At 39.4% G+C, this 16139-nt stretch overlaps 1 protein-coding gene across 1 annotated transcript; it reads left to right on the forward strand.

Moving 5' to 3' along the window:
• The first annotated feature begins 1483 nt into the window (after nucleotides 1-1483).
• si:ch211-171h4.3 (serine/threonine-protein kinase SBK1) lies at nucleotides 1484-7646 on the forward strand. The gene is made up of 5 exons (XM_054606614.1): nucleotides 1484-1516; nucleotides 5490-5634; nucleotides 5721-5923; nucleotides 6018-6179; nucleotides 7023-7646. Exons 1-5 carry the CDS (start codon nucleotides 1484-1486, stop codon nucleotides 7644-7646), a joined length of 1167 nt encoding a protein of 388 aa, XP_054462589.1.
• The last annotated feature ends 8493 nt before the right edge of the window (nucleotides 7647-16139 follow it).

The raw sequence follows: 16139 nt of genomic DNA on the forward strand, positions 1-16139 counted from the left end.
GTCACCGTGGTGACATGTGGCCGCAGACAGATGATCTCACACTCAAACAGACTTTCCCTGTAACGCCGGCCTCTGGGGGGGGGAAATCTGAGTGATCCTGCATGTTGTGGTCACTGGTAGCAGCTGAGAGTTTAATCCACAGCCCAGAGGGGGTCTGGGTTTTAGATGGACATTCTTTGACTAGAAATAGAAAGGGAAGGAGAAAGAAAGACGTGTTTTGTACGCAGAGAAAGAGAGTGACAGGTGATAATTTGTTGACTGACAGACCAAAAGCTATTGTCTGAATGCCACAACAGGACAGGGAGGGAACAACACACGTGTACTTTTGAAAAAAACATCTTATGTTGTTCTTCCTCCTGCTGCCAGAGGACACTGTTGTCTTCAGATCACAGTCAGTGGATTCATATTCTAACAGAAAGAAGAAAAGACAAAAGAACTACTATTCATTTGATCTCCTCCAACTTTCACACAGATTTTTGTATTATTGTTTTTTTCAATGAAACCACTATTACTCACTCATCATTTCTTAATTTTTTTACAGTAAAGTGAGTAATTATTTCTGGAACAAAGACGAAGGTAATGTAGCAATAGTCACCAAGTAAATGTAGGGAGGAGGTACAAACCACGATCTTCCCCTTACGCAGAAAAAAGTCGTCATTCTTTTATCCTGCAAACCAGGGTTGCATTGAATCTCAATGTTTTAGAACCAAAACATATATTTTCCCATCAATATTTCTACAAACGTGTATATGAATGTTATCGTGTTTCATCCGCTAGTGGTGCCTTTGTTTTTTGAAAATGCACTTTCAACAATTCCGGTTCAGGCAACAAAACCTTTTGGTTAGGTTTAGTAAAAGATCATGCTTTGGGTTGAAATAGGTATGTTACTTTTGGTTTCTTACAGGAGACAAAGACTCCTTTTTTAAAATCACTGTGTTCGACTCATCCAACTTTCCTGACCTAACAATAAAGACTTTGATTAAATTGTATTTGTGAAGAGACCAATATGTCGTAAACATGTTAATTTATGCTGTAAAGTTGAACATTTTAACGTGGGGATCGACTCGCTTTTGGAGTATGCAGCAGCAACCAAATCTGCTGAGTGAAGCCAATTCCGAAGTGTCTTAAAGCTGCATTCTCTCTCCTGTCCATCAGGGGGCGACTCCTCTGGTTGTATAGAAGTCTATGAGAAAATGACTCTACTTCTCTCTTGATTTATTCCCTCAGTAAACATTGTAAACATGAGTTTATGGTCTCAATCTCTAGTTTCAAGTCTTCTTCAATACAGCATGATGTTCATTTAGTAAATGATGCTCCATTTAGAGTCAAACAGACCATAAAGCAGGGTATGCTTTAGGGCGTGGCTACACACTGATTGACAGGTCACTGCCCTACCAGAGATGTATACGGCGTCTCTCCGCATTCGTAACTTATGTGGTTGGGAAAAAACATAACATGGCGACGGCCTTCATCCAAGATAGCGATGGCTACAAAACAGCAGTCCACCAACCAATCGGTGATGTCACGATGACTACGTTCCACTTCTTATATACAGTCTATACTGTATATACAGTCTCTTGAATACCTATGTTGAATACACTTATTGTAAGTCGCTTTGGATAAAAGCGTCTGCTAAATGACTGTAATGTAATGTAATGTAATGTCTATGTTTTGGAGCCAGCCTCAAGTGGCCATTTGAGGAACTGCAGTTTTGGGCATATGACGATAAATCACAGTTCATGCAAACATACACAAAAACACTTTTTTAGGCTTTTACACCGATCAAAAACATGCTCACCGGTCTTCACAAAGATTGGGACACACAATCATGCACATAAACACACTTACTAACTAGGATCCCTCTACAGAGCACACACAGAGGTAGAGTAGGAAGGAAGGAAGCAAGGAAGAAGTTAATAATCAAATGAGGGATGGGAAGTAGAAAGAACACACACATGCATGACACTCACTAGGATCCAGGGGGAGGACGGGGGGGAGGAGTAGAGGTGAGGACAGATATGAAATCCTCCAACAAGCTCGTCGGTCACTGTTTAGAGTTTCTCCACCGACTGCAAACTACAACCGAACTCTCTCTGCAGCAGACTGAGACACACAGTGTTTTGTACAGAAGGTGGAAAGAAGAGCAGCCGATGAGGATCTGTGGAGGATTAACTAACAGGTGCATCGTCTAAATCAACAGAATTTATGTTGGACAGATTTCTTACTGAAGATCAACGGCGCTGAACCGAACCACAGCTGCAGAATGACAGTAAGTCAAAGCTGCTGCAGGGATTCTCCCAATGCAACCTTTTGTAGATTAAAGGGTCAGTTCACTCCGTTTGTAGGAAACAAACAATTTCTCATTTACCTCTTGTTTCATGGGAACCCCTTTCTAAAAGTCCCTATGAAAACTACACACATCTCAGAGACAGATATGTCATAACCTGGACTGTACGATTTTAGATGAAGTGCATTGTGAACATTTCATATTTCTGTTTGTTTTGTCTCAAACAGTCAAAATGGGCTTTTGTTGCCTTATCATATCATATCATATCATATCATCAGTTAAATGTTTTAAGAAACATTTTGGACTGATGACAATTATTTTAGGGTGCAATCAGATTTATACATTGTAATACTGTTTTAAGGTCATTCGTCTAGAAACTAGACAATGTTTCTATTTATTGTGATCTGCTTTAACCACTTGATTAAGTAAGAATATTCATCAGGATGTTTTGGTATGTTGAGGCTCTGATGTCTCATTTAACACACTGATACTGTATGAACATATTTGGACTGGAGATTTTACATAAAATCATCTACATCATCTAATTCTTGAGCACAATTATAAGCTTAAATGTTTGATCCTTAATGTCCCAAATCATTTGCATTCACATAATTTACGTAGATGCTGTTTAATTATACTGAAATTAATTGTAGAATATGTATTTTTAAAAGCACTAGGAGTGAAAGGAAAAGCAGCCTGACGCTCAAGTATTTGTTTAATATTTGTACGTTGGTTTCATTTTACCTGCTTTAGCTCTAACTGTATGCAGATGATCATGTCATTTATCACACTGTTGTTTGTGGTCCACATAGATCAATTTCCATGTAGAAGAGAACATGTATCTCTAACACACATACACACACATAAATCATTTCAGGCTCAACCTTGTGTGTGTGTGTTTGTGTGTGTTATGTAACATGGCACCCCACAGTGAAGCTGTCAGAGTTGTTCTGTGAGGGATCAGACCGGCGTCACCTCCTTTGACATTCGTCTTAACCAGACCCACTCTTAATGCATTAGCTATTCTCTATGTGTGGCTGTTTTATTTTATTCACAGCATCAGTAAAATCTGATTATTTTTTTCTTCACTCTTTTGCCATAGAATCTGAATACAGATACGTAAAAAAAAACATGTTTTCTAAATTTGGGGATTTTTTGTTTTTGAAGGATTAAAAATGTAGACATGAAATGTATTGTCACAGAGCTGAAAACTGGACTATGCTTTCAGATTTGCAGTATTTCTAAAAAAAAATACAAAATTTCTACTAACAAAAGTGTTAAAAAATAAGTGACAATATTTGAGATGTCACACTTCATATAAATGGAATTTCAAGTCAAGTTTTAATTTAGAAAATCAAGATGTTGGCCTTTCTCCGACTGACCTGAATAGTTCAGTAATTAGAGCACAGTAAACTCTGAGAGGGTCCGAGTTAAGCTTCCTCTGAGACCACCAGCACTATAAATGTATTCACATATGGATTGGATATCGACCACATGGCAAAGCTCTGAAGTGTATACTCCACTTTCACTGCTACGCAAAATATTTGTATAGGAAATTTTCTTTGTTAGCAATCATCATTGGTCATTTTAAGGATTTTTTTCTATTGCATTTGCAAATTAGGGAAATATCTGTCAGATAATTGATTTTAGAAATCCTTATTGATTCAATTCAAACTGTACATTTATGAATCATATCCTGCAGCAAAAACACTCCCTTTTGCACATCCTAAATTTCACAAATGTTACATTTCTAGCTAAAAAAAACGGCACATTTGATCCTAAAACGTGTCAGAAATGTTGTGAGTCCTGGTGTTTGTGCTTGTTAAGTATGAGCGGAGGCTCAGCGGGGAATTCACAGTATCTGTGTTCAGCACATTCGCAGCTCTGACTTGTTGTCTAATGAGCGGTAATGAGCTGCCCCAACGTCTGAATCTACGGTGACACCAAATCCCAGCCAGGACCCGAGGGTGCCAGCTGTGGTGGAAACAGCGACGTTCCAGCAGACAAAAACAAAGATCAGAATGTGTGTGTGTGAAAAGGATTTCAGGAGGCTATTAACAGACATGTTTATACCCCTGGATCAGTGTTGCCAGCATCACCATAGCGACAATCATCACGACAGCAGTTGTGTTGCATTCCAAAGAGCTGCACTCTCCGCAGAGGCATGTTAACCTCTAAAATGTTGTTTATCTATGTTACATAAAGACTTCTGGTTTATTATTCTCATTAGTTATTTACTTATGTATGTACTCGATGACCTTATTAAAACATCCCATGTACAAGATGTGTCAAAAGGCTTTTCTTCATTGTAGGTGTGAAAAATCACATAAATAATGGCTGCCTCACATTTAGCAAAAAACGATAAAACTCATTTTGTGCACACGTTTTTCTTGTATTTTCGTGTGTCATTTCATGCCATGGCTATAAATGTGTAGAGCAAGTGCTCTAGAAGTCAGTTGACATAGTATTAAGCGCAAGAAAGAAAGTGTTCAGGAGGAGGACGGGTTGGATGACTACATAAAAAACATCCATATTTCAACCAAAAACCATGATCTTTTTCTTAACCTAACCAAACAGTTTGTTTGCAATCACACGTGTTTAAAACTGCGTAAACTAAATATAACGTGAAAAACACCCTTATTTTAACTTCTACCCTGATCTTTTCCTGAACCTAACCAAGTAGCTTTGTTTGAGCTCACAATGTTAACTATTTGTTTAAAATTGTGACCGTGCAACCATATGTGAGGGTTTATGCTGAATACATAATTTAAGTCGGTAACTTAATTTATTGTGAAAAACATCCTTATTGTTACAAAAATCGTGAACTTTCACTGAATCCAACAAAGCAGTTTTGTTTGAATTCACATCAAACTGCGATCTTGCGTCCATATGTGGCTTTTCACGCATACCAGCCTACTGAACAAATGTCCTTATTTTAACACCAACCATGATCTTTTTCTAAACCAAAAAAAGAAGTTGTGCGTCCCTTTGTGATGAGTTAGGAATGAGGACGTTAAATCACACGGAAAGAGCTTAAATAATTGAGATGACATGCTAAATGTCACTGTAAAATTGGCAGGCTTCTTGTTGATCATGTTGGATAAAGTGCAGGCGTCCTGGTTTTTGTTTTTGTTTTTGATAGTAATCTAACTTCTGCTTCAAACACCATTTAATGTCGTCTTTTTGTTCTGTGTGTGCTCAGGCTGCCACGAAGCTTCTGGATGAGATGTGTCACCTGACGGCTCAGTCTCTGACAGCGTTGGACACATCGGAGCACTTCCAGGTCCTGAAGCTGCTGGGTGAAGGCTCGTATGGCAAAGTCATGCTCGCTGTACACCGGAAGAGAGGTGAGGGGGAGAAACTATCGTTCATTATCGCTTCTACACACCCAACATGAAGACCTATGTCAACATCTGTCCCGTGTGTCCTTCAGGTACTCCGATGGCTCTGAAGTTCTTCCCCCGTGAGTCCACGTCTCTCTTCTCCTTCCTGAGGGAGTACAACCTCTCTCTGTCGTTCTGCACTCACCCGTCTCTGACCAGAGCGCTGGGAATCGCCTACTCCACACCTTCACACTACATCTTCGCCCAGCAAGCAAGCCTCTTTGGCGACCTCTACGACGTCATATTGCCTGAGGTGTGGGTTTATTTCACGTTGTGCTCAGATTTGTTTGGTGACATGGTTAGACGCAGATGGCTCACACATCCATCGCCCCTCATCTTCTCCCCAGGTCGGTATGGAGGAGGACTCCTGTCAGCGGGTGGTGTCCCAGCTGTGTGGCGCTCTGTCCCACCTGCACTCTCTCGGTTTCGTCCACAGAGACCTCAAACCAGAGAACGTCTTCCTGTGCGACTCCGCCTGCCGCTGGGTCAAACTGGGAGACTTTGGCATGGTCAGTGGAAAACATACTTTGCAGAGAATCTTCAGGGTTGTCTTTCTAAAGCTCATGGACGATTGGTTTATTTTTAGATTGATTTGACAGGAGAAGGGGTCGTTCACATGTCGCATTTCTGGCCCTCAAATCCATTGTTGTAAATGAGGCCATCGCGGTGTCCAAGCGTTCCAAAGTGCCCGTTTGTCAGGTAGCGACGGCTGCGCCCGCGACATCAAAGCAGTTCAACTTTTGGAACGCTGCAGCACGCACCGCATGACATGTGACAGTGACCAACCAATTAGAGCTAGCAGATATCTTTTATTTTCTTTCTTTTCCAGGTAAATTGATGTAAATCCTTTAATCATAGCAATACATACAATCTTACCGATCACAATCATCAGTTCAGGACTACCCAGAACTTTACTATCAGTCCCAGGGAATATTTGACTTGCTTCACCCTTGACCTTCAACTGTGAGGGATTTATGGTGCTGGAATTCCATCTGTCTCTGTTTAGTTTAGTCAGTGAGGCTTACTGTTAAGTTTACTGCTTCATCATCATTGTCATTCCAGCAAGAAGGGTTTGGTTGCGTTGGTAACAGCACGTTGGATATATTGATAAAAATGGCCCGGCTGGCGTTTGATCCTGAACGATCCTGAAAGCCATGCAGTGACTTTGCCCAAATCATTGAAATAAAGAAGATGAAGATTGCAGATGCAAAAACAGTCCAGGGTTTAAAGAATATCTATCAATGTACAGGAGCATGTAACTTCTTTTTTTATCATATTCTATTGACTATATTGTATTTGCAATCAGCATTCTGTTGTAGAAAAGTGACAAATGGATGAATTTTCTCCACCAGGTGAAGGCCGTGGGCACCAGGGTCCCAGAGGTCTGGTACAGCTCTCCTTACTGCACCCCTGAGTCCGAGATCGCTCGCAGCAACGAGGACAGCTGGAGTAGCGAGAGCGACACGAAGGCTGGCGTTAAAGAGGACAAGGAGAGGAAAAAGAAGGTGAGAGTTTGGGCGTCCGTGGAGTCGAGCACGGACAGCTGGGCGTTGGGGATCCTGAGCTTCGCCATGCTCACCGGAAGCCACCCGTGGGCCGAAACCACCAGCGACTGCCGGTCATACCTGAAGTATCAGGAGTGGTTTGACAGCGCAGAAGGCCTCGACGACGAACTGGACGTGTGGGCGGAGCCTCAGGGCGAGAGCGGTTTAATCGGTGCAGAACTTATAACGAAGGACGGGCCTCCAGTGGCGCCCCAGTTCGCATGTTTCACCCCGCTGGCCCGGAGTTTCTTCCGGACGCTCCTCCACCCGATGCCCCGGCTCCGCGGGCGACCCGAGGTGGCGCTGAATTACCTCGGAGGGGAGTGGGTGATGGAGAAGGAGAGGGCGAGGCTGGAGGAGGAGAGGAAGAAGAGCCGAGGGAAAGGGGCGATCAGGAGCATGAAGGAGAAGGAGGGGAGAGGAGAGAGATGAGGAGGCAAAATAAGGAGAACACTGGAGGATAAGGAAGCAACTCGTCACCTTTTACATGAAAACACGTGTTTTATAAAGAATATGTGATGTTAAGGTTTAGCTTATTAAATCTGACTGATATTGTTTTTAGTTTATAGTTTAGCAATATATTCCTTTGGGCCTTAAAAAGCTATTAATGTCATAAGATCCTCTCGTTCAAGCTTTTCCAATTTGAGAATATTTAGCTTCTCTTTGTTTTTCTTTTACTGAAATCAGACAAAACTAAGCTCTGAGGATCTGTTAAATTCTGTTATTTCACTTATTTGTTACATTTTAATTGGTCAATAAATTAATCAAAAAATTATAATAATCAACAGCAAAATGATTGTTGCAACCCAACTGCAGAGACATATGTAAGCTTTAAAACAAACTAGAACAATATATTTTCCGAAAAGACGCTGTTCTTCAAATGGTTCGAGAGCTACTGATGATGGCATTTGTTTTTGGCAGTTAATACATTATTTTAACAATATTTTTATTCAATTTACCAACCTTATTATCACTAAATGTATCTTAAAAAATAAGATATAAAGTGTCTTCAAAAATGATATTCTTGCTGAATTATTAGTGTGTACTAGTGCTGTAAAAATAATAATTGATAGCTGTAATTCTATCGTGTCCTTGTAAAAGATACCAACCCAAAGTGCTCTGCATCTATATTTGGGTCAAGAGCGTTTTCATCACAGTAGGTTATGAACTGTATATAGACTGCAGTAGTAGTTTTATAGCCATCAACACGTCTGCCAGCAGACTAAGAGCTGCAGTAACAAAACATTTTGACACGGTTTCAAATATTAAAAGAGTTTAAAGGGCATACATATCACAGAAAAATCAACCTATTCAAAGGCACTCTCTGAAAGTAAATATTTATATGATGCATATATTTCAGCGCTTGTAATGTTTGTTAGCAACGTAAACATTGTTGGCAGCGAGCCACTTTTCGCTAACTCTAGTTTTTGTGTTTTAGCTTGCTAGCCTAAGATGCTGCAGCACTTTGTAAATAAAGACAAACCGCGTATTCTCAAACTTTATATTTAACATTTATTACATTTAATGTATTAAATTCAATATAACCAGTTGGTGATTTCAGAGAAATAGTCGCAGTTTAAATGTCTGCTATTTCAGCACCACGGACAGCTCCATGGATTTATTTATCAATGCACAGCATGTATGTGAGACGCACTGCAGCTGTCAAATTGCCTACTGTATATAACATGGCAAAAATAACTGCAATACCAAGTGTTATTGACACAATGTATGTTTATTTATGTAAGTGTACTGCACTACGGACATGTGCAGTATATAAAATATAATTTCAATGCAATAAAGTTATTCTTTTTTTAAAGTCTTTTTTGTGAAAAGTTTGAATATCACAAAGAAATATTGATTTTTAAACACTTTTAAGTACATTGACCTTACCTCAATGATGTCCTACTGAGATCATACGCCAATGCAAATCACATGCACACATGCACACACATGGCTGCACGCACACGGTTAAGGACCAGCTGGAGAGCTTCCCCAGATGTTTTCAAAAATAGACTGGCTGTCGTAAATTTGACACTACAACCTTTCAGCACCATGTATGTGCCGCGGCTCGCAGCTCACTACGCTGAGACTCACAGTGAAGCCAAGTCACACACTGTTTCTCAGTACAATCAGCTGGACGCCTGCTGCAGAGGTGGGTTTCAGCACACACTGAACCACATCGACCTCTGACACAGACATGAACACAAAAACAGGAGTTCAGACCGAACATAGCATTCTTTTTTATGCCATTTTGTGAGAAGATGTTTTACTCCTAGTCTCCTGTTTCCTAGACTGCAACAGAGGCAGGAGCAGCTATATAGTATGCTTTGTTTGCTAGAAAACATTTGATCTTTGACTTTGATTTGTGAAAAGAAAAAGCTGAGGTCAAAGGGCGACCGCAAAAGCTTGAGCCGCTGCCCAGCCTAATAGAAAGTTGTAAAGAGGAGTCGTAAAAAACGAGCAGGAGTGAAAACAAAAGGCAAAAAAATAAACTGCAGCAGATTAATAGAAGAACAACCCAATGGGTTTTATATTTCTACAGAACAGTTTGACCTTTGTTTAAAGCTTATTATATTGTTTATTTTGACCATTTTTAATTATCTTGTCAGAACTAAAAGAGAGTGCTTTAATCTGAGACATCACAGTGAGTTTAAATTCAGTAAATCTGAGGAAAGATGAGTCCTCGTTTACCTGATCCCTCTGAAGGCCTCACTGACAACTCAACATTTGTCATCCGCATATCGAGTTTCACCAAATGCAACCTTGTAACTCCATTTTTAGTTTCTATGATACCTTAAGTTCCAATAAAAGTTTGCTTGTGAAACCCTTTCCACCACAAACTCAAATTGTACATGGTTGCAAAGCTAAAAACAAGGCTGGTTTCTTTAGCTACTGGAAAGCTGACAATTGTTCACCCACAGGCAGTGAAATACTACTATATGAACACATAAACCCAATTTAAAAGGCGCTTTCAAATATGTCTTTACGGCTTGGTTTTAGTCCAATGGGAGACATGTCATGACCGGACACTAATGCAGGATTTATGGTTATGTACTCCGTAACACACACACACACACACACACACACACACACACACACACACACACACACACACACACACACACACACACACACACACACACACGTAGACTTCCCATGAGGCCCCCTGACTCACACAACTCCACCTAAATCATCCCATCGAGGTGTCACTAAAGCAAAAAGTGACTCTAACCTTTGACCTCTCAATTATCTGCTTTTACCTTGCAGCCCCTAAATCACTCCAGCCTCCCATGCACAATAATAACACCAAATGCTTGATGTTATTAAAGTGAAGTCGAGATAAAGAGATAATCCGTGAGGAGGAAGAACGTCAAAATTGTCTTACAAACAATCCTAAACCCAAACTCATGAATTAGCGAGCTTGTTAAAGGCAGACAGTTTGATTATCGTATCGTATTTGGGGAGCAGGTCTGAGGGGCCGAGGGAAGGAGGACGCTGGACTGTGAACTATTCCACTCCTCACATTTCACCTGATATGTTGCGTTAACGCTATGTGTGTTGGTGTGTGTGTGTGTGTGTGTGTGTGTGTGTGTGTGTGTGTGCGTTTGCCAAAGTGCCAGTGAGAGAGTGAGCAAAAGAAAGGCCAGGAGCTGACAAGAGGACGGATCATGAATATATCTTCTTAACGCAGTCATTAAATAAATAAATGAATTCAGACGTCACAGAGTGCAACATAATATGACATGATGGGATGTCGTCTTATATTCGTCCGCAGAGGAATTGACAAGTGCATGCTAATAAAAAGTCTGCATGTTGTTGTCACATACCTACCGAGTAGCTGTTGTTCTAATTATTGTGCTGCCTTCAGGTGCTGCTGGAAAAATGAGAACTAATGCACTTACTATGAAGGGTTTCAATTATCATGTAAGTTGGCAGAGGATTTTATGAAGAGGTCGAGATGACAAGTGTGGCAGACTGTGGGTTTTATTTGACACGCAGGGCTTTTTTAACATAACCAGTAGAAATATTGTGCAAAACTTAAGTTATAACATGGCAACTCATGTTTGTGAATTTATTAACTATAAGGGTTTTCTTTGACAAAAAAAACAAAACATCTTAGGGTTCGTTTTAAGGGTTCATCCTCAAATTTCACCGCATGTTTAGATATTTCAATCTGGACCAAAGTGGACGGGACCAACAAACCAGCGCTTCAAAACTCATCAAATAGCGATGCTTGGTCATTGCAAACATTTAGCATCTGTATAAGACGCACCAGGCTTTCAACTGACTCCAATGTAAACTCACCTGTTTCATGATGAGAAAATCTGAGCAACTGATGTAGTTTTAAGAGCAAGAAAGTCTTCACCGGGTGGTCAAACAAACACAGGACTTTCACAGGAGACTGCTGTTCTTGTCCTGTGTGAAACCAAGTCAACTTTGACTTATTTTGCCGTCATTTTGTTGCAAAAAAACCATTATTTTACACATAAGAAACTTACCTATTTCGACAATTAATTTTATCTTTTTCGTTAGAAGAAGTACTTTTGTTGTGTGAGTAAAGCTTTAAACAAAGATAACCTGTGTTGTACGTTTTATTTTGAATATGCATGAAAGCAGAAACTCTTATGTTTTCTGTGAATATGGGAGTTTATTTTGAAAAGACATTATGCATGTAACGAGGGGAAACTGACATACTGTCCCTGACACACCGAACGTCGGCATTTGGCGCTAAAATGCCAAAACTCTGCAACCAATGTGGCTACAAAGCAACTATTTTTACTTATAACAGTCTTTGAGTTCTGCTGGCGTCGAAGCTTCAGAGCAGCACTTGAACTCAGACTGGCAACGATTTCTGGATCTCAAGGAGGCAAACGGATCTCCTGCAACAGATACGTGATGTTGTTCTCTGACCTCGACAGCTTCTCTGGGCACCTGCTCCGAATTCTTCTCATCACAACCTCAGGCCAAATAAAAAGAAATGTACTCGAGTATTTATTTTATGAAGTGCTGATATACGTAGCTTTGAAAGAGATGCTCGGCTAAGATTAGCGCAAAGTCTTTAGGAGTGTATTGGCCGTGCTTCTGACTGTCTGTCCGACCCTTACCAGACCAGACAGACTGACTGAAAAAGAAAACATGTTATACTTTGAGTATTGCACAGCTTGTATGTTGAACCTTTAAATCACACTGATGGTGATAGATGGGATAAGTTCTCTGAAAAGGGAAAGAGAATATTTAGTGGGATATGCAGGGATATCAAGTGTATTAAAAGTCCTGAATGTGTGTTTGGCTGCAACGAGGGTCCAAATGAATCCATCAAAATGACATGCGTGATGGCGTTTTGGAGGGATGTGGCGCTCGGTGTGGGTTACAGACGAGGAATGGACCCAGTTCGGAAGAGGAGACGGACACACACACACACAAGTTCAAGCCCTACAGACCTGTGGTCAGTCGGTGCTAACACACTTTTACTTTCAAACCAAAAGACTTAAAATGTCCTCGGAGTTGAAGGGAGGTGATGAGAAAACTGAGAGGAAGATGAATGAGGTTCCAGATGAGGCCACTGGTTTTCCTGGAGTCGCCCTCTCAGTGAATCCGGACGTCCAGCTGTCTGTCGCTCTCTCTTTCTGTCTGTCAGCAGAGCTAAAAGCTACCGCTCAATGAGCTCATGTCCTGACCTTAACGCAATAGTAGTACTTACCTTACTAGCTTCTCACAGAGTGAATAATGGTGATGATCTCTCTGCCATGCAATAGACATGGGCACCATTTAAAACATGTGTATGTGTGGTAATACAATCAAACAAACAAAACAAACTCAGTTATACTGAAAAAAGTCCAAAATCAAGTTTGATTCCAGCTGTTTAAAGTGAGAGAGCGGTGTTTTTCCACCACTTCAGGAGCGGCCAAACTGTTCTGATTGTTGGGAATGTACAACAAATATAACAAACAATAGCAAATTTGTAGTTTTCAACAAGTTAAACTAAAATAAATTCTATGTTTTCTAGACCAGAAAACCCTGTGTGCCACAGAAAAATTGATTTTCTATCAAAATAACTTTGGGTTTGACATTACAGTTGTAAGAATTTCTATATCTGCTAATAAATAATATAAACATATCACATGTTTTGGTTTAATAGGTGCCAAATATGGAAAAAATGTATTATAAAGGACACAATTTTCCTCTGAAATATAGTGGAGAGGAAACTGAAATAAATTCCTTGAGGAAATAAGTACTTCAATATGACAAAAAGTTGTCACTTTTAACCACTTGTCTTAATAATTCAGGTGAAATCAGGGTTAAAGGATGAATGATTAAATTAATTTATTACAACTTCACTGGAAAAAAGTCCACTTAAGAAATAATACATTAAAAAAAAGTTGCTTGGTAAGATTTCTTTAAATAAGATGTAATATTTAGTCCTTTCAACAAAAAAGGAGATCTATAAATTAGATATTCACACCCATATATCCCGCAGAAATGTTATTTGTTAAATGTTTGACTTATATTAGGACTTACTTTGACTAGTAATTAGACATATATATATGTATATACTTGGTACAATCTTGCATTTGTGCGCCGCAATAATAATAATAAGACATCACACGTCCTTTGAAAGGATTTATTGCCTCTTTCTCATTAAATTGATCATAAATCAAAAGCGTTAGAGTGGAATGAGTGAGAAGTGAGACATTTCATTTTATACATTTCAGCCAGCGATACGAGCAATGTAAACACAACACACATGTCACCACCAATCAGCCCTCGATCTTAATGTCAATTAATACAGCTCCTGTGATTTGATCACAAGAAAACCTTTAAAAAAAAAAAAAAATGTATGCAAACAAAATTAATTCACAGTTGAGAAATGTTTATAACATTTCATATGTCAAAGTCCTGTAAACGCCGACTGAATTCACAGTCAGCCACGAGCCTTTTTCTGCACAAACTAACATATCATTTGCTGCCATTAAGACATTCATCATCTGTTGAAGAAAGACAATCGTTTAGTTTTTCCCGCCTTCAGACTTTCTGTGTTCAAATCTCTTAACAGTGTACATAGTTTCAGTAAAATAGCTTTTTTTTTTTATTTCATTTTACAGTCTGAAATAAGCCACATCAGGTTGGTCCATTCACTTAGTTAAACTCCGTCAGTATTAAAATATTTTAAAGGAATAGTTCCACATTTTAGGAATTTGTTTTTGTTCCTTTAGGACAGAGCCAGGCTAGCCGTTTCCAGTCTTTATGCTAAGCTAAGCTAAGCTATGCTACCTGGCTCCAGTTTCACATCAAAATGCACAGACATTGAAAACGATCATCTCTTCCATTTTCCAGCAAAAAAAAAGTGTGTGACGAATACGAGTATTTCCCAAAATGTCAAACTACTCCTTTAAGTTCCAAATATTTCCCTCAGATTGTCTAAATCTGCTTTCAAACCTCAGAACTGTTTCAGACTCGCATAAACTTTTTAAACTCCTGTACCGTTTATCAAGATCTGTCCTTCATGGTCATTTCACAAACATAAAGAAGCAGTTAAATGAATGTGCACTTTATCACACTCCACTTTCACTGCTCTCAAAACTCCTCTGTTTTCTCTTTAACAGAAGAGCGGCTGTTGCAGAAGTGGAGCGTCTAAATGTACATTTTGTGGACATAGTAACATATTTAATGCAAAAGGTGGAGCTGTCATGCATCTCCAAATTACATCTTTTCTCTGATGTTCTCAGGAATGAGCCTTAAGGCTGCTCTGTTTTACCTCCTTGTTTTGTATCCAACTGGATTTCTTTTTTAAATGGAAAAAATTGATTAGGGTGAGGAAGGCATCTCAAGTATTTAAGTAGTTTTAATTAACTGCCAGCAGACGCCTGTCGCTAATCTATGTTTTATTCTCAGCTTATTCTACTCTTTGTAAAAAAAAAAAAAAAAAAAAAAGTGCAGCAAAAGTATGTCAAATAATTGACAGTAATGAGGAACACATGTCTGGATTTGGCAACTTATGTCAGTGTTACAACAAAATAAGCCGCCCAGTAGTAAACACAAATATGATTTCACATTGTAAACAATAAAATGTATCGATTTAATACGGCAGACAGGAACGTTAATGTGCCTCATGTATATATTTCTATGAACATATCTTAAAACAATACTGTGCAATGGATAATTTCTGGTTCCAGTGGCGGCAAATATAGATAAAAGGGATATAAAACAAATGGCTGCATCTGCATTCATTTGAAATCAATTTTCATATCTCATAATGCAAAGCTAATCTAATCATTTTCATTCATTTTAAATACAGTAACTTTGAGACATGTGGACAAGGCCGTACTCCATCATTCACTGTGTGAGGATGGGAGTCATTTCATCCCCTGTTCAGTCTAAAAAAAACATACTTTTCTTAGTGTTAAATCTTGCAAATTACTTTAAAAAAAAAATGTATTAAGTGACTCAAACTGTTCTTTCTTTAGGCTTTATGTCTAAATAAGTTAGAAAGACAGTTTTTGTCATTTGCAAATTATTCAGGAAAGTCATGATTCATTAGAAAGTGCCAATTTAAGAGCAATAAAGAAACTGTCTTACAGTTAAAGTAGCCTTAACTTCAGCAGAGATTTGCAGCTCTTTGCAGCAGGTTTCAGAGAGAACTTTTCTTGAGATGCAGCACTCTGCACATCCTGCAGGGGGAGCTGCTGCATGAAAGAAAGCATAAAGCTCTGAACAGAGAGCCATCTACCGGGGAGGCGATGCGACACTTCAAAGAGGAAAACCTGCTACTCAGGACGTCACACATAGCCCTTTAATATCTCTTTTGGGGGGGAAATGGCTTTTTTCATGTAATGGCTTTTAAAACTGATTAATGCTTCACTTCCTGTCAAGAATATTTGAAAGAGACCCATGATGCTTTCTGACTGAAATAGTTGTTTCTACAGC

This window comes from Anoplopoma fimbria, chromosome 10, assembly GCF_027596085.1.
Source record: "Anoplopoma fimbria isolate UVic2021 breed Golden Eagle Sablefish chromosome 10, Afim_UVic_2022, whole genome shotgun sequence".
Classification (NCBI taxonomy): domain Eukaryota; kingdom Metazoa; phylum Chordata; class Actinopteri; order Perciformes; family Anoplopomatidae; genus Anoplopoma; species Anoplopoma fimbria.